This window comes from Pollachius pollachius (genome assembly GCF_949987615.1).
Source record: "Pollachius pollachius genome assembly, chromosome: 5".
NCBI classification, from domain to species: Eukaryota; Metazoa; Chordata; class Actinopteri; order Gadiformes; family Gadidae; genus Pollachius; species Pollachius pollachius.
Window position 1 is genome coordinate 27,704,150 of NC_136938.1, and position 26,014 is coordinate 27,730,163.

A 26,014-nucleotide genomic window follows, 5' to 3' on the forward strand; every position below is an offset into this window, starting at 1 on the left:
TAATACAGGATACTAGTCCTCCATCATTCACGAAATATCAGGACTACACAAGCATTAAAACAAACTATAATAACCATATCAATATTATATCACCAACAAAAAATCACGAATTACAAACTGACTTAAGAAAAACATCAAAGTAAAGAACTTCAGTCTTACAGGTTTAGACGTACTGACCTTATTGAAGGGCCGCACGCGGACGGCCACCTTGACGCAGTCTTTACATTGCATGTCTGCAGCCTTGGGCCTCATGCTGCTCGGCTCTGCAGGTAGACTGTGATCCGAGCTCCACCAGGTAGCGAGCTTTCATAGACTCAACAGGGTCAGGTTACTGAAACAGACGAGTGGGAGGGGCTGCGTGTGAACGCTGGGAGACACAAACCCCCGGCCGGCTGTGAATGAGCCAAGGTGTAGAATGTGGAGCTGGTCTTCAAGAAAACATGTTAAGGTCATGTACTTTTAAGTTGGAGTTTACAAAGGTGTGAACTTATCCCATGTTTGTGCATCGCATCAAGATATATGGCAAATTCTGATACTCCATAATCCCCATGTTGGAGATTAGTGAATGAGAAATGTAACTTCTGAATGCGGCTACGACACGGAACCAGATGCTGTAGAGGAAAACTGAAACTGAATATGAGGTTTCACTTTCTCCTGCTTGTCCGCCGTTATGAATTATGCATGAGACACAACATGGAACGGCAGTGTGTGCAATTCACACACACAAAATAAGCAAGAGAGACGCAATAAAGTCACACAGAGGCACACAGAACTTCAAGCATTACCATATTTATCAAAGATCAGTCGTCAGGAAAATAAGTCATTCTACATACATTCATCTGAAAATAGCCTTTATGTTTCAATGGCCCAGGAATTTATTACAAAGAAACCAACACATCCCAAAACAAGCCTATAAACACGCCAATTACTGTGCAAGTCTTTTTTCATACAACACGTGACAGTCCCAATCCAATCTATGATTCACAGAGCATTAAACTGTAAACTTTTATTAAGACTGACATAGGTCAATTAGATGCATTTAAAAACACTTCAAAAGATCAGAATAAACAAGTCCTTATGGATTTATTTAATATTGACTTTTATTAGACCTTAATGCTATTAACACAATTATGTCTGAAAGCGGTTTTCACTGCTTCTCTGAAAAAACAGAAAGAAACCAGGCCTTGAACACACGTTAAAACAAACCGAATGCTGGGAGGGCAAAGGTCACAGAGGTCAGTTAAAAGAACACTGAGTGTGGTTCGCTTATTATGCAGCCACACAGCCACTAAATACGTGCGCCAGAGCTTCTGAAACTAAGTGAGTATGGGAAAATATGCAAAACGAAACCGAAACGTTTTCCAGGAGAAATAATACTTTAAAAGCACGGTTCTGTTCTCCCTCCTCCCTAAGATGAAGGTCTCCCTTCTCTCCACCGCCCAGACTGGGGAGCAGACAGGAAGTCACCGTAGGAGCAGACAGGAAGTGACCACTGGCAGAGTGGGGGGGGGGGGGGGGGGGGCGCGTGGAGCGATGGACCCAGAGAGAGGATTGGCATGTACACACGGTGGTTTGAGGTTCGAGTCCTTCGTCAGCCTCAGAGTTTTTTCCTGCGGGTGACGGGTTTGGAGAAGACGGTCTCCATGATGCGTTTGCGCCGCTGGTTCCCGCCCACGCCGGCGGCCTCCCCGGGCCGCCTCTGGGCGGGGGGTGGGGCGGGGACCGGGCTGGGGAGGGGGGAGATCAGCTCCACCACCGCTACGGGCGCCAACGCCCCCTTAGACCTGTACGGCGAGACGGAGGAATCAGTCAACACACAGAGCTAACTTTGGATAGTGGTTCATTAATGTACCCTGATTGTAAAGTGTTACCAATAAAGTTTAGGGGAATTTCCACCACAAGTTTAATGTTAGACACTTTCAATAACGCAGTGAACACACCAAGCCAAATCTGCATCATTTGATTTACTCAAGGGCTGGTTCTACATCTGTTGACCACCAGGCCTTTAACCCTCCGTTTTGGGTTTTCTGCTACTTAGTGTGACCCACTGTGACCCTCCCCCAAACGTACTGACATCATCATGTACACATTACCCACAAGTCTTCACTTCCTATAAAGGATTCATCTTCTACCACAATAGTATTGTTTTTCTATCGTTGATCCATGTAGGATGTGTTAAATCTTTTGCCAAATGCACCATGTGGGTCCTTTAACATGGTAGATAAACCAGCCACTGAAACCTTTGACACCCTGAGACCTTGGGATCGACTCTTACTTGGCTGATGATTTGATCGCCGTTCTGGACTTTTTAACGGTTGCCGTTGTTACGGCTTCATCTTTGTTCTGGAGAGAGAAAATAATCAAAAAGTTGTTTTTTTCAAGTTGTTTGTAGCCAACCTGACTCTGGTGGCTCGCCTCTGGCCGCCTCGACACACGGTAACGAGCAGAACAGGAACAGAGCGCTAGTCTCGGAGTAACAGTGGGTTGGCCAATCATCAAGTGGTAATGACGACACAGGCCATTGCACCATCACAACTCTCTGACCAATGTGTGAAGTCTGTCGTAACCCCCGACCAGAGGTCTGCGTTGCAGGACATGAGGACGGCACCCAAGTAGGGTCATTGATCAGCCTGTAACAGGGGCCTTGACCTCTGAGCGGTAGGGTCATTGACAGAGGACATATAACACAGGTGATGACTTTAGTGTGCGACGCTGACCTGGGCAGGGTTTGGAGCAGCATGGCGTTGGTGTCTGTTCACAGGAAGGTCCGCCTCACTCAGGATGGGAGAACCGCCTCTGTTGTCTGAGAACACGCCGTAGAACATAGAACATAGACCGTCATACTGTGAACTTATGGGGTGAAGGGCGCGGGTCAAACTTTTCCAAGAGGTGCCATGGCTCAATCGGCAACAGGGAGAGACGGCAAGTGTGTGAATGAATGAGCGAATGAGACCGCTTACTCCTGGTTCTCCTGCGTGAGGGCGAGTAGATGAATGAGTGTTTGGCGGAGTCCTTCTCGGGCTCGGGCTCCGGGTGGGGGTCCGTGACAGCAGGGGGGGAGGGGTCGCGCTCCACAGACGCCTTGGTTCTCCTCCTGCTGGCGCTCGCCCTCTTACCGACAGCACCTCCTGCTGAGACAGGAGGAGGAGGAAGAGGAGGAGGTGGAGGAGGAGGAGGAGAAGAGTCAGCCGTGGTTCCTCCCTGTCTCCCCGGGAGACAGGGAGGAACCACGGCTGACTCTTCTCCTCCTCCTCCTGCTGAGACAGGAGGAGGAGGAAGAGGAGGTGGAGGAGGAGAGTCAGCCGTGATTCCTCCCTGTCTCCCCGGGAGACAGCGACACACCAGGGACGGACCGTGCTCAACATACAATTAATCAAGGAGCGGATAGAGACAGAGTCGTGTAGGTTTAACAGTTTAGATGGTTTAACATTTCAACTCGGTCCGCGTTATGACGGTCAAAATAAATATGACATGCATGACAAACAGATCCAACGTCACGCAAAAGAATCCGCAGGAGAACAGCTTCAAAAGAACCGTCTGCTGGTGCCCGTGTCCTGAGAACCAGCCCCCACCAGCAGCCATAATGAATATCAGATGAATGAATGAATTATGACCCAAGGAATGAATGAATGAATGAAGGTCTCCACCCACCTTCCCTCTCCTCCTCGTCCTGCAGCCTCTTGATGAGGGCGTCGGCCACGGGGGTCTGGGAGTCCACCTCCAGGGGGGGATCCAGGAAGGGCAGGTCCTCCTCCGACTGCTCCCAGAGCCGGCTCCTGGTCAGCCTGCAGGGGCCCGGGGCGGGCGTGGCAGTGCCGGGCTGGGCGTCGGCCTTCAGGGGTTTGGCCGCGGAGCTCCGCCCCCTGGCTCTGGCCTGGCTCACAGGCTTCGCCGGGGTCAGCTTGACCTGGGGTCGGGGGGAAGACAGTCGATCAGCGATCAACACTACAGCACGGACCTCACGTGACAAAGACCTACAAAGCGGGGGGGGGGGGGGGGGCTGATTGGTTTCCTCCTGGGCCGCGGGCTCACCTGGGGCTGGGCGCTGGCGCTGGCCCGGCTGGACGCCCGCGTCCCTCTAAGCACGCTGGAGGAGGCCGCCTTCTCCTCCTCCTCCTCCTCCTCCTCCTCCTCCTCCAGGACCGGCCGGGCTTCAGAATAGCGGATCCTGGAGATCCGGGTGAAGCCTGTGACCCCCTGCTCCGCCTTCCCTACGCTGTTCTTCCGGCGGCTGGCTCGGGTGGGCGTGGCGCCCTGCCTGGTCGGGCTTTTGGCCGGCGGGGGGCCCTTGGCGCTGCCCTCGTCCTCGCGGTGAACGTTATTCACCGCCTCCTCTGGCTCCGCCTCCTCCGGCTCCTCCTCCACCTCCTGCAGGGCGCGGCCGCGGCTCTGGCGGCCCGCCCTCGACGGACTGGCCTTCTGGGGCGTGCGGCGTTTGGCCGGGGTGGCCTTTGGGGCGACGAGGTTGTTGTTCACGGGCTCCTCTCTGTCCCCTCCGCCCCCCTCCTCCTCCTTCTCGGTGGGAGGCCGAGTGGGGGTCTTACGGGCGCTTCGTCGCGGCGTGTTGGCTGGATGCTGGGATACTGCGCTTTGTCTTCTGACTCTGGTACTGCTGCGCAGGGAGGTCATCGATACCTCACCGGCGTCCCCCTCCTCCTCCGGGGGGGGAGCAGTCCAGGAGACCGCCTTGCGCCCCCTGGTGGCCCTCCGTGGGGGCGTGGAGGGGGCTTTCTTCTCCGCGGGTTCCTCAGAAGAGGGCTCTGGGTCAGCCGGGTCTTCTGAGCTGAACACCTGCCGGACATGGGCGTCCTTGCCTCCTTGGTTCTCAGACCTCCTCTTCCTGGATCTCCTCTCGTCCTGCAGCTTGTGGAACCCTTCGGCTCCCTCCGCCGCGTTCTCTTCTGGTTTGACCTGCTCTCGCTCTTCCTCAAGCGTAGCCACAGTCTCCGTGTTGTGGAACACCGGCGGAACCTCTTCATGACCAAGATTTCCCTCAGGGATAGCCCCTTCGAGATCTTTGACCATTCCGTCGGCGGCAAAAGTATTCTCAGAAGGTGTGCGTGTTACGTCTTCCATCATCGCCTTCAGTTCAGTGAGCCTGCTGGCCGCCTTCTGATTTGTAACGGCCAGTGAGGCGATTTGTAACGGCCAGCTCGGTCCCTCCTCGGTACCAAGCTCTGTATTGAACAGTTGACTCTCTTCTTCTTCTGCACCCTCTTCAAACACATTGTGTGATGCCATGTATTGAGGTGAGAAGGAAGCAGACAAGTCGGGCTGAGGACTCTGTTCCCCCGGCTCCATCAGGCAATCCCGCTCTATCGAATCCTGGACGTCTTCTTCTGCCACGGGGTCTTCAGCCTCCAACCCTAGGTCTGCTGCCTCCTGCTCTGAGTCTTCAGCCTCCACCACTGGCTCTGTTACCTCCACTAGATCTGCTGCCTCCAGGACTGGATCTGCAGCCTTCATCAGTGGGGCTTCAGCCTCCACCACTGGATCAACAGCCTCCACCACTGGATCCTCAGCCTCCACCACTGGATCCTCAGCCTCCACCACCACTGGATCAACAGCCTCCACCACTGGATCCTCCGCCTCCACCACTGGATCCTCAGCCTCCACCACCACTGGATCAACAGCCTCCACCACCACTGGATCAACAGCCTCCACCACTGGATCAACAGCCTCCACCACTGGATCAACAGCCTCTACCACTGGATCCTCCGCCTCCACCACCACTGGATCCTCAGCCTCCACCACCACTGGATCCTCAGCCTCCACCACCACTGGATCCTCAGCCTCCACCACTGGATCCTCAGCCTCCACCACTGGATCCTCAGCCTCCACCACTGGATCAACAGCCTCCACCACTGGATCCTCAGCCTCCACCACTGGATCCTCAGCCTCCTCCACCACTGGATCCTCAGCCTCCACCACCACTGGGTCTTCATCCATTAGAAGATGGAATGGACCCTGAGACTCATTCATGTCTTTGAGAAGGTCCTCTGGTGGGGCAACGAGTTGATCTGTGATCCCTTGTACTGCGAGCTCCAGGGCGTTCTGGTGGTTCTCCATTGGCAGCGTGTCTGCGTCAGAGTCCACGTCCTCCAACTCCAGCATGAGGGAGAAGCCGCTGTGAGCTCCAGAGGTGGGGCTGTCCGCCTTGCTCTCCTTCCCCAGCACGGTGAGGCCGATCTGGGCCCCGTCCACCAGGCTGTCCTCGTGTCCCTCCACCAGCTCCAGGGGAACCAGCAGTGTGGTGGAGGGTTTGAGCTCCGTCAAGGTGCCAGCGTCCACTGCGTCGGCTCCATCAAGCCCTCCAAGCCTCACCATCACCACCTCTCCGTCACCCACCATCTATTCAAAGAAAGAACAAGAAGCATCCGCTTATCATTAGCTTACCGTGTACAGGGTCGCTGCTGGTGTATTCGAAATAAACAGGAATGTGTTTGGACCGTTACACAGGGAATCGGAAGTCAAGGCCAAATAGATGCAAAACTACACTAGGAATAAAGATGAGATAGGTGTTGCATGTCTTATTTTTTACATTTACATTCAGGGCATTTAGCAGACACTTTTATCCAAAACGACCTACAATAAATCCATTTAACAGGAGAAAGAGAAACATCAATATTACCCTGTCGGCACACTAAGGCTGTTCATAGAACGAAGTGCCAAACACTAAGGCTCAATCCCGATTCCCCCCTAAACCCAAATTCTCAACCCTACGCCTCGCTTTTGCACGCGCTGCGTAGTCTTGTCCCGAAAGTCACTTGTCCCGAAAGACTTTGGTTACACCATTATTTTTGGTGTAACTTCTGTTCATTAACAAATGATGATTACTTTTGCAGTTAGACCTTGGTGTGTCTCCATGTTTGTTGTGGTCAAGGGCCGGGCCGTGTCACCGTACACCACAGAGACCGCTGGGATAAGACGCTACACAATGCCAACTACTATCTTCAACTACACAGTACACGTTCCAAAATTACGTGTACTTTTCAAGGACACGTATTCTTTACTGCAGGCCTGTCGAGAGCCCGTTGACGGCAGTGTGAGGACACTAGTTACCTTCAGCTCAGCCTGGGCAGAGACCAGCGAGAGGTCCTCTGTAGTCCCGCCCAGGAAGTGGGGAAGTCCGGTCTCCTCAACGAGAGGGGCAGGGGGTCCGGGCTGGAGGGAGAGCGAGGGCCTGTTGCCCTGAACCTCTTCAATGATCTCCACCTCACTGCCTGAGTCCTCCTCTTCCTCCTCCTTTTCTTCCTCAGATTCTTCCGACCCCTCCTCTCCATCCTCCTCCTCCTCCTCCTCTTCCTCCTCCGAGGCAGCGCTGGAGAGTTCCTCTGTGTCGTTCAGGCTCACCACAGCTGCAGGTGGGAACAGGATGTTAGCATAACACCAAAGAACATGATGCCCACCACAGCAGGAGACGTTTGGTGTATTAGCTTGTGGATCTGTGTGGCAGAGTGTAGAGTAGAGCGTGAAGTGTGAGGGAGTGAGAGTGAGTGAGAGAGTGAGAGAGAGACTGAGTGAGAGTGAGAGAGAGACTGAGTGAGAGACTGAGTGAGAGACTGAGTGAGAGACTGAGTGAGAGACTGAGTGAGAGACTGAGTGAGAAACTGAGTGAGAGACTGAGTGAGAGAGACTGAGTGAGAGAGACTGAGTGAGAGACTGAGTGAGTGAGTGAATGAGTGAGTGAGAAACTGAGTGAGAGACTGAGTGAGAGACTGAGTGAGAGACTGAGTGAGTGAGTGATTGAGAAACTGAGTGAGAGACTGAGTGAGAGAGAGACTGAGTGAGTGAGAAACTGATTTAGAAACTGAGTGAGAGACTGAGTGAGAGACTGAGTGAGAGACTGAGTGAGTGAGTGATTGAGAAACTGAGTGAGAGACTGAGTGAGAGAGAGACTGAGTGAGTGAGAAACTGATTTAGAAACTGAGTGAGAGACTGAGTGAGAGACTGAGTGAGGGAGTGAGTGAGAAACTGAGTGAGAGACTGAGGGAATGAGAGAGAGGGAGAGACTGAGTGAGTGAGAGACAGAGTGAGTGAGTGAGAGACTGAGTGAGTGAGACTGAGGAAGTGACTGAGTGATTGAGTGAGAGACTGAGTGAGTGAGTGAGAGACTGAGTGATTGTGTGTCCTCACAATGTGAGTCACTGCCCGACAGCTCTGAGGATGTGATGGAGGTCACAGACTTCTGGCAGCTCAGCGTGGGGACGTCAGCAGCAGGCTCCTTCTCTTCCGGCAGCACATTGTCACTAAGATCAGGGATAGGAGTCAAACCCAGAACATTAAAAGATATTCCTTATACATATCTTCAACTTAATCCTCCATCCTAGGGGCTGTGGGACCAGGCCTACCTGGTGAAGGAGCTCCAGTGCTCTGACGTCTCGTGGATACCAGAACGCGTCAGCAGGGGAGATGAAAGGTCGTCACCGAATAGATGGCGGTCGACAAACTCTGTGAGATCTACAGCAGAGGACATCATGACCGTCACCATAACTTGATCTAGAGCACACCACATCATTACCATCACCATAACCTGATCTAGAGCACACCACATCATTACCATCACCATAACCTGATCTAGAGCACACCACATCATTACCATCCATAATCTGATCTAGAGCACACCACATCATTACCATCACCATAACCTGATCTAGAGCACACCACATCATTACCATCACCTGATCTAGAACACACCACATCATTACCATAGCCTGCCTAATCTACAGCAGAGCAGAACACATCACCATAATCTAGGGCAAGTCCCCAAATGATTTCGATAGTAATCCCTGCATGATCTACAGCAGAGCACACCAAATCATTACGCTCACTGATCTGTTCTATAGAAATGATTTAGAACGGATATGGTGGTATATTGTAGATGCTAAAACGACTGTACATCAAATGGAGATGCAGCACATTTGGATCTCTTCTATAGTTTTTAATTTTGTGGTAAAAATGTGTTTCCTGATTGTGCCTTCCCCCTCACCTGCGGTGTGTTCCAGCAGCTCTGTGGGCTCATGCTGGCGTTCGCTGGCTTGTGTTACTTCCAGGTGTTCGGTGAACTCTGAATACTCAAAGGTCTTCTCCGTCCGGTCCAGATCTTTGACACGGGCGTCACAGACCACGGCGTCCACCGTTCCCTGATCCGCGGCCGGACGCAGAACCTCCTCCTCTTCGCTGTGACCTGGTTCCTCCAAGTCCATGTCGATTTCCATGTCCTGCTGACCAGCCGACCCTCCGCCATCCTCCTCCTCCTCCAGGCGCCTTTCTAGAACCTCTTCCTCCACCGCCCCTTCAGCTTGTTGAGGGATAACCGTTTTCCCATCTTCTTGAGATGTTATCTCACCCTGGGCATCCTCTTCTTCACTCTTTTGCTGTTCCTCCTCCTCATCCACCACCACCACCTTCTCCTCGTCCTCCTCGTCAGTGGACTTCTCAGTCTCTCCATCTTGTGGTGTTTTGATGCTCACCACGAGAATATCCTCTTCCTCCTCCTCCTCCTCCTCCTCCTCGTCGTCAGTGGAGGCGATGGACTTCTCAGTCTCTCCATCTTGTGGTGTTTTGATGCTCACCACGAGTACGTCCTCTTCCTCCTCCTCCTCCACCGGATCTTCATCAAGGGGTGCGTCGTGGAACTCCAGGGAGGAGTCCGACGACAGGACGGAGGTCAGGCTGGTCTCCGGGCCCAGGCTCAGCCGCCCTGGCAACGCCCCCGGCGGCAGCGACAGCGAGAGCGCGCCCCGGGTCTCCGGGAGCTCCTCGAGGGAGGACGCGTCGCTGTCCGAGCCCCGGAGCAGCGACGAGGGGACCCCGCCCGCAGGGGGCATGAACGTGACCCGCGGGGGGGGAGGAGGGGTCTCCTCCCCGGCGCCCCCTTCAGCCCGGGAGGCCCAGGGCTTCAGGGGGCCGCCGGGCAGCGGGGAGCCGCGCGTCAACAGGCTGATTTCACTGTCAGCCGCCGTCTACAAAGGAAAATAATAACAAAGGATGTAAGCGAGGGGAACATGCGGTGAAGAAACGCAAAAACAGCTGAAGCTTTAGTTTGGAACCGAGGATCGGTAAGGCACCGGTCGTACGTCACGCTGATAATTATGGTACTCCGGTTTAGAGTATTCTGCATACAAACTGTGTCATATGAATTTTCAGAGATTTTAATCTCACTTGCTACTTGATCAACCTCAAGGCATTAAAAAAAAAAAAAGGTATAAAAGGTCCACCCTCAGGTGTGCTAGTGTGCGACGCAACCCCCGACCTCTTCACACTACCATGCACCGACCGATCGAGGGAAGAAGAGGCCAGAGCACCAGTGAATAAGCAAAGCATTTATTGGTCAGCCGAGTACGCGTTCATCCTCAGAGCCGGAAGCTCTGGCGGCCGGGCTGAGGCTCGGCTCGGCTGAACCGCAGCCTCCTCTGGAGGCGGCGCCCCGGGCTAGTGCCGGCCCTTACCCCGTTGTTCCAGGGGGCCGGGCCCTTCCTCATCTCGGGCGAGGCCGTCTGCTCGATGAAGGTGATGCGGCTCTCCTTGCCGCCGCGGAGCGGGGGGGTGACGGAGCAGCCGGGCGAGGCCGAGGGCGTGGCCACGGGCGTGGGCCGCAGGCTGCTGCGCAGGATGGAGTGGGGCGTGAAGGCCGAGAACACGCTGGCCGACGCCACCAGAGCCCGCGCGCGCTGAGACCGCAAGAAAGGTTACAAAAACAGGTTAAAGTACCGGGACCGGGGCTTCAAACCGGGCCTGAGAATCAACCTTTTACTGACGGACAAGGATGGAATCAAGGGGTGGGAATCGACTCGTGATTCGTTAATCGATGCATGATTTTCAAAAATATATATATACATCCGAGTTTGCTACTCAGAGTTTGCTAATCACTTCCTACTTTTGTGATGATCATTAAAGACATCAACAGATGAATTAACTTATCCAATATTTTATTAGAGAGAAAGCTTTTATCACAAATATGACTTTCTATGAACAATGAAATAATCAATGCATCTTGCATTACAACACAATACGGAAGTGTGTAAAAAGTAGGTTTCAGTTTTATTTTCTTTCAAATCCTTCTTTTCTGTCATTAAATAAAAAGCTGCTCTTGAATTAGAAGCAGTTCTTGTGTCTGGCTGTGAGTTTGCGTGCATGCTATGCGTAGGCTGAATCGCAATCGTGTCAAGACAAATCTGATTGGCCAAAACACACTAAAGATAAATTAAATAACTTTAAAATTACTAAAATTATCCCTCTCTGGCGAACAGAATTTTGCAGCAGGCGAACAAATTGATATATATATTTTTTAATTCCGATTATTAATTTATCTGCATCGATACAGAATCGTTCTAGAGAGAATCGCGATGCATCGAAGAATCGATTATTTTTCCCACCCCTAATGGAATCTAGATTCTTTGTTTTTTTGTACATCATTTTCCAGAACGCAGGCTCACCTGGACTCTGCACAGCCTCTAGAATAAAACATGAGGTCATAGGTTCCACAAAGCAGCCACATCACAACACTCACCTTGACCACCTGCGGCGTGTGCAGCAGGCTGAACTCAGGGGCCCGGACGATGCTTCGAGGGGGGACCCCCTGAGAGCCAGGGGCCCTGGGGGGGGTGAGGAGGGACCCGGGGTTCTGGCTTGAGGGATGGACCACCAGGTCGACCAGCCTGCTCGGCACAGCAGGGCAGAGGGTGAGCACACAGACGCCGATCACCCTCCAGATCAGTGATTCAAACATCGATGACTTCAGCTTAGTGAATATAGATCCCCAGGGGTCCTAAGGCAGCAACAGCTGTGTGCTCTCAGTGTACCTGGACTTTCTCCTGGCGGTCATGGCGATGGGAGTTCCCAGGAATGGATCGCTAAGGGTGCGGGGGTAGGGCTTGGAACCGGGGCTCAGGGCCTCCGAGGCCTTGGGGCTGGGCAGGAAGAGATGGCGACAGGACTAAAGGTCAGTCGTGTTTTCCCCCAAGAGTTTGATTTACACAATCAAGAACTTTAAGTGGCTCCATCTGTGGAACGAGCGAGGGGGGTGGTGCCGGGGCTGACGTCGGGCTCACCTCCTCGGCGGGGAGGCGGTGGGCGTGGCCCCCTTGCCGAGCCACACCTCCTCGATCTTGGTGAGCACGTTGCTGATGAAGCCGGCCCTGGACATCACCTTGTCGTTGGCCGAGCGCTTGGCCATGCTGGACAGCGGCTGGGGCCGGTTCACTGAAACCAAACCACGGGTTTACGACAGGGCCTTGTCGGTCGCCCCACCCTCCCTCTGGAACTCCCATGCCCCCCCACCCCTCCCACCCTGTGTTACGACCAGGACTGGCCCAGGTACCTTCTCGGTGGCTGGTGGCAGGGTAGCTGTAGGGCTTGGCCCGCTCCATGGCCATCCTTCTCTGGACTCGGGGCAGAACCTTCCAGTATTGGTCCAGGAGAGCGTTCCTACTGTTGGAGTGCTCCTTCACCTTGGGGTCCCTCTCATTCTGGGAACAGAAGACGCCGTTATAAGTATGTTGATTACAAGATAGTGTAACAGTATTAGCATTATTAAATGTTTAGTATGGAACTGCTCATTAGCCTGTGCGGTATCCTCAAGCTGTATTTTTAAACACATTTTCTTAACTAAGATAAGCCTTTGATTGAAACATATAGAGTTGAATAAAGATGGGAGTGCAGAGAGCCGGTATGAACGGCGTCTCTGGTGTGGATGAGCCTACTGTGTGGGGTGGTGCTCACTCACCATCAGGTTCGTCTTCAGGCCCTGGTTGAGCTGCAGGGCGGGGATGTAGTTGGCCTGCTGCAGGTAGTGAACCATCAGCAGCTCTCTGTTCTGGAGACCGCCCGTACCCTGCAGGAACTTCTGCAAACACTCCTGTGGAGACACACCTCATGTTATCGTACTATGTATCACATTATGGAGTGTGTAAAGATGTCCAGGGTGGTCCGGCTGCTCTGTGGGTGGGCCGAATAGCCCAGAAATACACAATCACATTTCTTTAAAATGCAACCCATATCTCCCCCTCATTCCCAGACAATTAACGACTCATTCACGCCATGCCCCATCCATCCCTCTGTCCGTCCTTCCATCCATCCATCCATCCGTCCGTCCGTCCTTCTGTTCGTCCATCCTTCCGTTCGTCCATCCATCCATCCGTCCCTCCGTCTGTCCATCCATCCGTCCGTCCGTCCATCCATCCCTCCCTCCATCCCTCCATCCATCCCTCCACCCATCCGTCCGTCCATCCGTCCCCCCATCCGTCCCCCCATCCGTCCGTCCCCCACCTGCTCGGTGGGGCTGAGGGGCAGCCTCAGCAGCTCCTTGATGAGGCCCAGCTCCTGGCAGCTCTGGTACAGGAAGGCCAGCAGCTGGTCCATGCTGAAGCGTGTGGAGTGCTGCCTCAACAAGGACAGCGCCTCCACAAGGCACCTGGGGGGGGGGGAGAGACACAACTCAGTACTGACGGGCCGGGGGGCACACGGCCTGTGGCAGGGGGCGCTCAGCCTCGGCCACTCCCGCCATCATTCAACCCACTTCCCAGCCTCTCTTCGGTGTCCCTAAAAGGCATTTCTTGGCTCATCCACCCATGAAAATCCCACACTAAAGCCTGGGATTTAGTGTGGGACTTTTAGGAGAACTATTAGCTAATATCTCGTTGCAGAAACACAAAAACATCTGTAAGACTAAGATAGGGGAGGACGCTTCAGAACATGACGAGCGAGGTCGACTGCAGGCTGAAAGGTTCATCCTAGAGGGCTGATTATGGTTCCACGTTCACGCAACGCAGTGACCACGCAGAACCTTTATGGTTCTGCGTCGGGTTTTAGTAAGTGGACCAATCACAGCCCTTGCTGCTGCGTCGCCTCGACGGAAGGTTACAATTTTTGGGAGGCGCACGTCCGGCCCTTGCGGTGGACGCAAGGAGGGTCCGCAAGGACGTAATGCGTCCGTAGCCCCCTTGCGTTGCGTGAACGTGTGACCATTATCAGCCCTTTAACGTCTGCTGTCTACATGCAGGCGTCGCCTGACCTGACCCTACTAACACAAACAGTTACCCTCCCAGTGAGTTAACCTCAGGGACCCTCCCAGTGAGTTAACCACAGGGACCCTCCCAGTGAGTTAACCACAGGGACCCTCCCAGTGAGTTAACCACAGGGACCCTCCCAGTGAGTTAACCACAGGGACCCTCCCAGTGAGTTAACCACAGGGACCCTCCCAGTGAGTTAACCACAGTGACCCTCCCAGTGAGTTAACCACAGGGACCCTCCCAGTGAGTTAACCACAGGGACCCTCCCAGTGAGTTAACCACAGGGACCCTCCCAGTGAGTTAACCACAGGGACCCTCCCAGTGAGTTAACCTCAGGGACCCTCCCAGTGAGTTAACCAGTGACCCTCCCAGTGAGTTAGGGCGTGGGCCAGCCGCTCCGTACCGGTTGTGCAGCAGCACAGAGAGGCAGAGCTTGGCCTGGTCGCTGGAGGACAGCGGGGGCTTGGTGACGTGGATGTAGCGGAGGGCCACGGCGTGCTGGCCCTGGCACATCAGGGCCTGCAGGACCCTCTCGTGCTGCCAGGGGAAGTGGCACTGGGAGGTAGTTGGGTGCAGGAGCAGCTCCACCGAACTCTGATCAGGGGAGGGGTCACAGAGAGGGGTTGGGGGTCAGACACTTCCACCAGGTTGGCGGGCAGAGGAAAGACTTGGTTTGACCGGGTTGTACGGGTGTGGTCTTAAGCGGAGTCTACAGCTTGGGCCGTTTCGGTGTGAGCAGCGAGTTTCCAAAAAGACAAAATACAACAGTAAAGAAATCATTGCTTTATTATGGTGATGTTACTGCCTTAATATCCAAAGGTAATGCTGGGGGGTTAACGCGTGTGTGGGTGGGTGTATACGTATGATATATATGTGTGTGTGTGTGAGCCTACCTGATGGTCATGGTGGTCAAGCAGCCAAAGGCCCTGGACCAGTTTGACCAGGCCGATGGGGAGGGCGAAGGCGGTGGGGAAGGACTCTACGGAGGCCCCCCCTTTATTGGGGAAGGAGTACATGACATCCAGCAGAAGGTAGATCACCTGAAGACCCAGTGTCAAGGCAAATAAAAAACACACACACACACACACACACACACACACACACACACACTCAGGCTTGGTTAAAATACCACTCCTTTCTTTAAAATAATCTGATCTAAACATCAGAAATATTAAAGGACATGTGATGGAAAGACTGCTTAGAAGGAAAACAGTGTGGCTACCGATAACAACAGAGAGTTCCTTCTTATCTCTAGTGTTTACGGGGAATGGGTTAACCTAACGATTGTTAGTTCTTGGCACTTGGTTCTATGAATGTCCTTACTGCACCGACAGCGATATATTGTTGTTTCTACTTCTTCTGACAAATGACCTTATTGTAAGTGGCTTTGGATAAAGCGTCTGCTAAAGGCCCTCAATGTAAAAAAGTAAATGTAGTTGGGAAACCAAAAGGATACAATGGCGTGTTTGGCAGCTTCGTCCATATCCTCCAGGAGATAAATGTCCAGCAGGGCCTATTGGTGGGAGAGAAACACATCATCAACAACATGTTACCCTTTGAGAGGGGATGCACGGCTTCAGACTTAGAGACGATGCTTACATGCAGCGTTGGAGGCGGGTACTGCCCGGTTCCGCCTTCATCCCTTTTCCACAGGTTGACCAGTCGCTCGCCGCATTGGCTAACCAAGCCGTCGATCATCAAGCAGTCTGCGCACCACTTGCCCCTGAACAAGCACATTAATACCCCGTTACACCGTGTACATCCTGTTACACCGTGTGACCGAGCTGTGACCGATTGAACAGAATCCTTCAGGTAAACATCATTGACATTTCAGAATGACTATAGCGACCAGTCAGACAGGATATTTATTTGCAACCACGATGGGCCTGATTGATAAGGGCACTACATCTACAATATTTATATTGCATCCAGAAGAAAGGATTCCTGTGAGCGGCCAGCTGCTATATAGTGTAGCAGTGAAGAACACTGAGAAATGATTAGACGTTGAGCTGAAAGGCCACTTCTACAGACTCCACTTTCACAGATCTGAGCCAACCTGCCTGCCCTCTCCACTAATATATATATATTTATACATATATATATGAAGAATGTGGCGCCGGGCTGACTCACTTGGCCAGCCGGGTGAGGTCCTCCCTGCGGAGGGTGTAGTAGCTGCTGGTGACTCCGTGGTTGTAGAAGGGCCTGGAGATCTGCAGGGCGTCTTCGTCTAAACGAGGAGGTGTTCAGGGGACGGAGGTGAACTCTTGGGATCCCGCCGTCGTCGTAACAAAACTAAACAACTCATGGAATCGCGTATTGGGAAAGCGGAGTCTAAGGTGTTGTACGTACCAGATCCCTCGGGGAGCAGGCCGGTGCGGCAGAACCACAGGACCACCTGGGCGTACTGGGAGATCAGGCTGGACACCAGGTTCTTGTTCATCAGCCCAACCAGCCCTGAACAGAACGATCCCAGCAGACCGTCAAACACAATGGGGGGGGGGGGGGTTGGGGCTATGTGTGGTGTGTGCGTGTATTCAATTGGTCAGACAAAACAGAACCCTTCAACCTAATCAGATGAACTCATGAACAAAGGATTGATCAGAGACAATGTTGAAAGGCCATGAATACCATCCATGTCCATTCTTAAAAAATAAACCATAACTCAGCTGTGTGTATCGGTGTCAGTGTGCAGTACATAGCCCCAGTGCACCTCTCTGCTGTGTGTATCGGTGTCAGTGTGCAGTACATAGCCCCAGTGCACCTCTCTGCTGTGTGTATCGGTGTCAGTGTGCAGTACATAGCCCCAGTGCACCTCTCTGCTGTGTGTATCGGTGTCAGTGTGCAGTACATAGCCCCAGTGCACCTCTCTGCTGTGTGTATCGGTGTCAGTGTGCAGTACATAGCCCCAGCCCACCTCTCTGGGTCAGCTCCTGGGCTTCGCTCAGCAGGCAGTGGAAGATGGCGCTGAGGTTCCCCAGGAGTCTCTGGCTGTGCTGGAGCAGCTGCAGCGTCTGGGGGTCCGTGAAGTTTGAGGAGCTGTCGAACAGGGGCGCACCTGGGTGGGACACACACAGACACACACACACACTCTCTTATCTTAAGCAATATAGATTTGATGTGGTAGGTAAGATAGAGCCAAACCAAAATACACACATACAGATGACAATTTGCATATTTTGTAAGGGAATTCCCAATTTCAGTTGTGCACAATATCAGGTGAAATCAGATGAGCCCTAGGCCCCTGGACGTACAGATGCCGTCGAGCTCTTCCTTGGTGCTGACCACCTTGTTCCAGGCCCACTCCAGGATGAAGCGCAGGTTCAGAGCGGAGCCCGGTTGCTCTACAGAACAGGACAGACAGGCCAGGTTAAACCATGTACTGGGGGGGGGGGGGGGGTAATGCGTGCAGATCAGTGTCCAGGGGCTGGGATGGGTGGTTCCTACCCTCGGCCGTCCACTGCTTGATGCAGCCCGTGATGAGACCCAGAGAGCTGGTCTCCACCGCCGTCCACAGGATGGCGTCCAGCTGTTCCTCCTGAGAGGGGGTCACAGTTCAGTTCAGCTTCTTTATTTCAAACATGTTCGAGTAATGCAACACAATAAACGGACAAACAAACGAAACCAACGAGAATATCAAAACAACAATGGTCAAAACAAAAGTCTGAATTTGAACCGAACATGTCCGCAAAGGAGTAGGATGAAGCATATGCTATTTAAACCTACCCCTTCTCCACTACTATAACATAATGCATATTTACAAAAAAAATTGAAAAGAAATAGATTAAATAAACAAATATATAAAACATTTATCATTTATGAAAACACCTGATTATTAATTCCCCTCTTCCTCCCTGTACCTCGTGAAAACCATGCGTTTGTACCGCTTTTTAAACTGGATCATGCCTGGACATCGCTTGAGCTCCACACCCAGGCCCAATGAAGGACACTGAAGAGACGCGCTGCCATACAGCACACGCTGGACCCCCCGTACTCTCTCAGGAGGACAGAGGGCTCCGTGGCATCCTACCTGGGAGGGAGTGCCGTGGTGGCTGTCGGCCAGGCGGGAAGACAGCAGGCCGGACATCAGGCAGCGGGTGTAACTGCTGCAGATGAAGTCGCTGGAGCAGGGCGCGGCCTTCTTCAGGAAACTCAGGGTCTGGTGGGGGTGGTTAAACACAGCATCACACGACTGGGCTGGCGGATGGAAGCCAGGTGAAACATTAGAATTTGCAATCCAAAATAAATGATATTGAAACTGAGACGGTGCACACTGACTTTTAAGAAGATGGACTTACCTCTTTCTGATGACCTGAGCAGGTTAGGTGAACGATTCCAGAGTTCAGCAAACAGGTAGCATCTGCAACATCAGAAACCAACTGTTAATTCTTGCTACATATGGTATTAAACAGGCTTAAATATGAAGCAGAAACACCTCAAAATATGATCAGTGTTGTAGAACTAGCTGAAAGATTAAGAACAGCATCTAAGACAGCCTTCAGTATCTGTTCATGTGTTATTTGATGCACTTCAAGTGATTACATTCCAGCGAAAAACAGCTTTAAAGAATGATTTCTTTAAAGCGTTCAAGTCTCCTTCATCCTCAGCCTACCGAAGTTGTATGTAGTGGGGTTGAAGAACTGCTCTGGGAGGGGCCAGGTGCACGGCAGGCCTCTGCTCAGGCTGCGGTCGTGCACCACGACGTCCAGCAGGGGACGAGGGGCGACCATCTCCACCACCGGATCCAGAGACCACACAGCGAAGTAAGGGCAGTTACGGAGAGTCTCCCCCGCTCTGCACGAGTCAAACAGAACGATACAGACAGTCAAGGCTCCTTCGCAAGGGACCGTGTTACAAAGTGGTTTTGTTTGGGACATAAACTTCAAATAAATATACATAATTCGGACTGTTTATTTGTATAAATTGGGACAAAATCATTTAAAAAGGTGGGGAAAGATTTAAAGAGTGTAATTAATGAAAGATAGTTGAACGCATGAAAAATGTGTTTCTCTGGGGTTCCGCTCAAAGGGTTGAATCACTAAGGCCCCGTCCACACGGAGCCGATTTTTGGGTGAAACCGCATAAGTCTTGTGCGTTTCGGCCGGCCGTCCAGACGGAGCCGGCGGATCCGGTGTCCGAAACCGCACATTTCTGAAACCAGCCTCGGAGGCGGTTTCAGATCTATCCGGACCTACGCGGTTTCGTGTTAGGATTCGTGTGGACGCCTGAAACGCAAACGATGATGGCAATAGCCCCCCCCACCAGCTGGGGGACGTCAGAGGTGCGTTGAATTTTTTTTTATCATTTTATTTGTATTCTTTTTGTAGCTTTAAATAAAGCCCCTTGATAAATGTAATTACTAACTGTACATTAAAAAGTATTTCTGCTCAATTTAAAAGGTTGAATCTCCTCGTGAGGAGAACCGGCGCCTTGAATATTGACTACAGCGTTTCTACGGCTCGATGCGGTTTAGCAATGACTCCGTCTTTACGGAGATATTCCTGAACCGCATAAAACGAAACCGGATCGTTTTCGCCCCCGTGTGGACGGGGCCTAAGAAGGGAGTCATGACAGCGTCAGCCCTAACTGCTCTACCTCAGGGAGTCAGGCATCTGGGCGTGGTACCAGCGGTTGATGTCAAAGACCCCGATGCAGGTGGTGGGCTTCCCCTGACCGTAGGCCTTCACCTGCCAGCTGAAGATGGACACGCTGGTGTCTGGAGACGCAGCTGAGGGAGGAGAAAACAGAAACAGAAAACACTAATGAGACGGATGGAAAAAAGAAAAAAGATAGATGGCCACATGTATACACAGAGAAAGAAGAGAAGGAAGCATGTCAGTGTCCTGGATTCTGTACGCGCAGCCCTCCCAGGTGTACCGGTCATGTGGAATAGGTGAATGGGTGGTCGCTTTTCTGTCTTCTACCTCTGACATATAAACCCTCTGCTCTCCATGCGAATGAAGGCTGGTGAATTGAATGGTTTTATTGTGGTATTCGCTGCCTTGCTAGGCTATGGTATTCTGTCTTGTGTTTAATGAGCAGCGATGTTATGCCAAAGCCGGCGGGCTGACCCTCCTACCCTCGTTCATGCTGTCGTCCCGGTCGGGGTGGGGTCTGAACTTCTCGATGGTCTGACAGCTCAGTAGGCGTGTGTTGGTGGCCTGGGCCCTCAGGGGGAAGGCCGTGCCACTGACATCCTGGCTGTAGCGCTCCTCGCAATACTCCAGACCCTGGTGACACAGCACAAGAACACATTAGAAGACATGGCCCTACGTCTTATAATAGACAAAAGAAGCCTCTTGGGATCTGTAAATCGGTTTCCAACGGGGCCATTAGCAGAACCTTACTAAAGGTCCCATCGACATAGCAATACTAATTAAAAAGACATGAACTCCCACTGACCTCATAGAGAATCTTTCCAGATGCCATACATTTCCTCTCACTGAAGGCCAGCTGCAGCAAATGAAGGCTCACCACGTCACCCTCACTGCATGGAAAAAGGCACAGGATACAGGATACAGGATAAGACATGAAATTGCCTAACAGACTTTCATTTGGAGTATAGACAAAATGGCACATGCATTCCAAGAGATATGTGTACTAGGGATGTGTTATGAATGCCGGACGGTTGTGGGACTCACAGCTCCTGCGCCGACTGGACTGCCCAGAGATAGCAGCAGTTCCTGGGGTCGTTTTCTGGTTCCTGGAAGGTGAACGCATAGACGGGCACCTGTCCTGCTTCCAACTGGGAATGGTACCTACGGACAAACCCAGAACATGTTTAGCCGTTCACTCAGAACAGAGAAGATCTCATAAACCAACAAATGTCATTCCTGAAGTAAATGCTAAATCCACATAAATATAAAGTAAAAATAAATTCTGATCTTTTTTGGACATTATCTCCAGGACTTGGGTATAAAATACGGTAGGTATACATACTCCTTCTTCAGTGTCTTCATGTTCCACAGCTGCAGGTATCCATCAGCGAAGCCCACGGCGATCTGGTTGGTCCTGGAGATGTACTGCAGGGCTGTGGCCTTGGTGCCAGTGGGTCCGCTGAGCTGCAGACAGAGGTGTCGCCCCTGCCTGCGGCTGGCCTCCCTCAGCCTGGGGATCTCTGCCGGGGACTTGGTCACCACCTCCAGGTCTGGGCCGAGAGGAGGTCATGAGACGGTTCAGTCACAAGTCTGGAACTGATCCATTCAGCCTCATTACATAAAGGGGGAGTTGATCGTATGGGTTAGGGAACCAGGACCACGTATTGCAACCAAAAATAAAAAAAGAGTATTCCGCTTAAAAATAGTACTTAGCATTGTGTAGTATCTTATCCTAGCTATCTTTGTTGTATACAGGGAATGGGCTAACCTAACAATTAGGAACATCCTTAGTGTAGCGACAGCAATATATTTTTTTCTCTTTATTCTGACAAATGTTCTTCTTGAGTCGCTTTGAATAAAAGCGTCTGCTAAAATGTAAATGTATTCGTTGGGCTCTAATCTCAAACATTTCAAAATGCCAACAATTGACAAAAATATATGTATACATAACATGGTTTAGAGAAGACGCAAACTGTGATCAACATTTTGATTTAAGACCTTCAACCGGAGCTCCCCTCACCCGAGGCCTCCAGTTCACTCTGGCTGCAGGACAGGTCGTCCAGACACAGGTCCACCAGCAGAACGTGACCCAGGTCCGTGACCACGGCGGCGATTCCAAAGAACCAGCGCAGGCTCTGGTGGAGGTGCTGGGTGGTGGTGCTGGCCCCCCCGTAGCTCACCAGCGGCTCAATGGAGGTGATCTGTAGACACATACAGGATATAGGTCAAACTAAACACAATCACGTTTATGAGGCTATTTGTAGTTTAAATGTACAATCCCCAGACAGCACTAGCATGGTTCCGCCCGCCTAAGTACTTCCGCTCAATTTGAATTTCCCTTCAGTACTAGGTCTGGGTCTGCGGTATGTGACTGGGTTTTCGCCGTCTAAATATTCAGCGTCCAATCAGTGAACAGAGGGAGTGGCTGAGAACAATGATGTTAAGGTCAGCTCTCGTTGATGGACATCTCCACGCACGGTGTTTGGTTTATTTACAGCCTGCGCGCAACGTGATTCCCGGCCAAACGTTAGCGATTGGTTATGGCAGATCCAGAGTGGCACTGGGCAGATCCAATAGTTTTAAACTTCAACAGACACCCGCCTTCAAGTGAGTTAACGTTTGTCAATTGAGTAGGACCAGACTCTCTGTACAAATGAAATGAGGTACGAGAGTCCGGTAGGACCAGGCTATGGCCCCACCACCGTAGATATTAGGGATGGGTCAGAATATTTGATTATTCGTTCCCGAGGGTCAAAGTCGATTTTTAACATTTGGACCGTCAACATTTTTTCCCAATTCAAATAAACAAGAATTAACGGACGGAACTAATGTTGGACAGGTGTCCAGGGGCATTATCCCACTTACACCACGGTCACTTGCCATAGAAAATAAATGAAGACCATTTATAGGGGGATTATTTGTTTATCAACACGGCGGATGTGCGTGCAGAATTATCGCCATAAGAACATTTGGTTGACCGGTTGCCATGGCTATCTCTGTGCGGTTAATTTGCAGTTGCGGTGTTAACTAGAGATGTTTTCAGTTTACTGTTACATTAAACTGTAATAAGACAACGCAGTTATATGCTACAGACCCTATCAAATCTGTGGTATAAAGCCTGGGACGAATTTCAAATTATAAATAAGTACTCTTTATGTTGAAAGTAGACCGTCGCGATTCAGCCTTTATACCACAGATACTATAGGGTATAGCATATAACCGCGTTTTCGGATTACAGTTTAATGCATTTTTCACAATTTACCAGCTCTCGTTTTGAGGGCTGAACAGACAATTTGACTGGAACTACTTAGCAGGTAGTTGTTGTTTTGCGTTCAAGATATTAAGTGATTTTTTGCCGATGATCCATGGCTGCCTTTGTGAATGTCGGCACACATCGAATAATCGATTATTCGCACATACCACCCACCGATTATTCGACCATGAAAGTTATTCACATCCCTATTAGATATATTCATGTCGATTACATATTTCATTGCAGATACATGATAGATTTGCCGCCGTCTTACCCGGCCCGGTATGACCACAGCCTTGACGACCCGGGACAGTCCCAGGTCGTAGAGACACAGCATGCTGCCTTCGACCTCCTCCAGACCCACCAGCAGCCCTGACCTGGGGCCGCCACATGGAGACCAAAACCAGGCATCAGTGACATGGAAAACTCAGGAATCACCACGTTATCAGTTCAGGAGTAGTCCTGCAACGTCGCAGAAGCAGCCATCCACAGGGACAACGAGGCCACACAACTTGAATCTGTGCTACAACCTAAAGGGAGATGAAGGGAGTCCCTCTGAGCAGAGCGCCTTCACCTTTTGAGCCAGCTGAAGTCCCGGGCAGCGAGGATGTTGGGTGGATGGTCCCCTTCCCCGCTGAAGCAGTAGGCAGACAGACGCTCCCCTGTGGCCGCATCGACCACCTCCAGCTGGGGGCCGCAGGACAGCCAGGCCAGCCCGCCACGCCCTGCACACGGGGAGGGAGAAGGAGTCGCACAGGGGTCAAAGACTAGGGCTTCTTGAATTAAAACAACTTTAGAATGGATACGGTTTGTCTTTACTTTATAATTGAGTTAAGCATCTATTTTTGTTTTCCTTAGAACTACTTTGTATTTTTTATTATTGTATTATATTATATCCTGCGTCTTCCACTGCTGCTGTGCTGTAACACAGGAGTCTCAAGTTTTAACTTAGCTAACTTTGAATACAATGTGCATTCTTTTAAAATCAAAAGCACTGACTTCAGTCACATCTGTGCGTGCATAGCGAAGAGGCCCAGCTGACCGTTGGCAGTACAGAGAATACAGAACGACGTAGTGGTTGTTCGTGGGATCTTACCGACTGTGAACTTCCCCTGCAGCACCGAGTCCAGGATGATCTCATCCTCGCCGAGAGCCTGGATGGTCACTCCTGGGAAGGGCACCAGGCTGCTGGTGACCAGGGCGCTCAGGTCCCGCATCTCTCACTGCACACAGGGACGAGGACAGGTGGCCCACAGAGGTAATAATACAACTGTCCATAATAGACCATAATATCCATAATATCCATTATCTCATCCAACGTTAAGACAGTAAATGATACCTGCAATAATAACACTGCACTACAGGGGAGTACTACATAGACAGGAAGAAATATTATTTAAATTAGACTCAATAAAATTATTAGACTCTTATAAAATTATTTGAATAAAAACCCAGTTTGCAGCTGATTTTAGAAAATGCTGTGTGAAAGCTCTAAGGACTTTATAACACTATAATGTAACACTGTCTCGACGTTCTAGTAAGGGTAGTTATTAGTTTACACTCAAAGCAAGCATGACAGCTGTAAAGGAGTCAAAGGCTGGATCAACACTGCCTGCCATTATCAAACCAGATTTGGCAGCTTTATCAAAACGTAATAATAGAGTAGTGTCAAAGCCGTCCAGACAGAGCAGCTGTATCGTAAACAGGCCTGGTAATCATCGTCTGTAGGAGCGCGACTAAAACTACTCTCATCTGCTCAAACCTAAAACACAGCGTACTCCTGCTATGCTTCGTCTATACATGCATCTCCTCTACAATGACGAAGTTTTGCTCATCCACTTGGTCAACGACACAATGAAAGTTCTAGGCGGCCACTCTTCCACTGAAATGGAAGAAGGGAAAGCTGAACACTACCGCCCTCTGCGTCCAGAGTGGGGAACAACAGGAAGGGTTTGAAGTAAAATCCCGCGCAGCGCAGAGCATGACACCCGGTGAACCACATGGCAGGAGAAAGGTCTTGTTGACATTTCCATTTTAGAAAATCAAACGACGCCTCATACATAATGTCATTAAGACAAAACTCGCATGCAAACTAGGAACAACTTTATCCTCTCCAATCCATAAACATAGACATAAACCATATAATGATTTCGCATCGTTATGAACTACATGGACCACAATGGGTGCTTAAAACCATCGGATACATGGCAGGGTTAATAAGAAAACCCATCGAAACTACAGAACTTAAAAAAAAAAAATCCTTGCAGGCGATGAGTTCAACTCGGCGTTTGGATGTTTTATAACATCAGCTGTATTCTTACAAATCCCATCGATCGGCTTCCAGTCCCTTTCACCCCAGCATCCATGAGAGCCTCAAACTAAACACGCAGACTACAACACAAGCCTCGGATCTACACGTATGGCCAAGTGCACCAGACAGCGTGAACGTAAACGTGATCACATCTAAGACAGACTTACGGTTCATCCAGTCCGTCTCAGACCCCACAGAATGAACCAACACCACATTTGTGTGGCAGGTCTCACTGTCACGGTACACGGTCATGTTGAGGACCACGACACCCCCACCTGGACACCCTACATGTGTCCTCCACCTCATCTCCATGTGGTCCAGACCCCGGGGCGGGGGGTCTGTCTGAGGACAGCTCCACAGCTCTGGACGCATCGGGGAGTCACGTTGTCATGCTAGCGCTAGCTACCTAGCTACCAGCTACCTCACCATTGCACCAGGTCGGGTCTTTAAAGGAAGCCCCCGAGCAGGTAGATGCAGACTAGCGCGCTTTTATTAACACTGACAGAGGTAGGGTTCCCCATGTTGGAGGTGTAGCGGGGTGTTAGATTAATACGAGGCTCGGTTTGGTTCGGGCTGCGTGATGGAGGGAGCAGCTAGCCGCTAGCCGCTAGCCTTACCTGTCTGTTGACGCCGGAGTCGGACTGAATTAGGAGCTTCTTTGCGGTCCGGAGAGTCCACCGGGTACCGGTCATAGTCCAAGAACACCCGGAGCTTCACCTCAAATGTCTCCGCGTCCTGGACAAACAACACGGTCTCTGATAGCGAAGAGTAGCTCTTGATGTCAGAGCTTCAGCTTCAGAGCAAGCGCCATTTCCAGTGGAAAAAAATTCTCGCGAGAGGAGAG

General features: G+C 51.3%; 2 protein-coding genes across 2 annotated transcripts in view; both read right to left on the reverse strand.

Annotated features, from left to right (window-relative positions):
• kif28 (kinesin family member 28) overlaps positions 1-252 on the reverse strand; it is a gene marked incomplete at both ends in the record, with an annotated part of 16,233 nt that extends 15,981 nt beyond the window's left edge. The window contains 1 exon segment of the mRNA XM_079737039.1: positions 178-252. Within this exon segment, the coding sequence (XP_079593165.1) occupies positions 178-252 (75 nt within the window).
• Positions 253-780: 528 nt separating this feature from the next.
• Positions 781-25,978, reverse strand: ahctf1 (AT hook containing transcription factor 1). The gene is made up of 39 exons (XM_079737159.1): positions 25,788-25,978; positions 23,956-24,082; positions 23,434-23,584; positions 23,134-23,236; positions 21,627-21,807; positions 20,949-21,156; positions 20,651-20,767; positions 20,412-20,496; positions 20,089-20,239; positions 19,605-19,737; positions 18,622-18,803; positions 18,308-18,369; positions 18,040-18,168; positions 17,457-17,547; positions 17,264-17,353; positions 16,927-17,067; positions 16,362-16,466; positions 16,143-16,239; positions 15,612-15,735; positions 15,469-15,525; positions 14,906-15,052; positions 14,416-14,606; positions 13,270-13,414; positions 12,728-12,859; positions 12,323-12,470; positions 12,054-12,204; positions 11,805-11,912; positions 11,513-11,660; positions 10,452-10,673; positions 8,990-9,965; positions 8,352-8,460; positions 8,137-8,249; positions 7,063-7,358; positions 4,033-6,351; positions 3,652-3,907; positions 2,961-3,128; positions 2,718-2,803; positions 2,276-2,343; positions 781-1,784 (listed from the first exon to the last, which is right to left on the reverse strand). Exons 2-39 carry the CDS (start codon positions 24,074-24,076, stop codon positions 1,598-1,600), a joined length of 8,298 nt encoding a protein of 2,765 aa, XP_079593285.1. The 5' UTR covers positions 24,077-24,082; positions 25,788-25,978; the 3' UTR covers positions 781-1,597.
• Between the last annotated feature and the right edge of the window lie 36 nt (positions 25,979-26,014).

What these genes read in the sequence shown, in the direction of transcription:
- ahctf1 (XM_079737159.1), bottom strand. Translation starts at nt 24,076, where the DNA reads ATGCGGGACCTGAGCGCCCTGGTCACCAGCAGCCTGGTGCCCTTCCCA. An exon ending in GACTTCAGCTGGCTCAAAAG is followed by an intron (nt 23,237 to 23,433) that starts GTGAAGGCGCTC and finishes TGGCGGCCCCAG; the next exon opens with GTCAGGGCTGCTGGTGGGTC. An exon ending in GGAAGAGCTCGACGGCATCT is followed by an intron (nt 17,068 to 17,263) that starts GTACGTCCAGGG and finishes TGTCCCACCCAG; the next exon opens with GTGCGCCCCTGTTCGACAGC.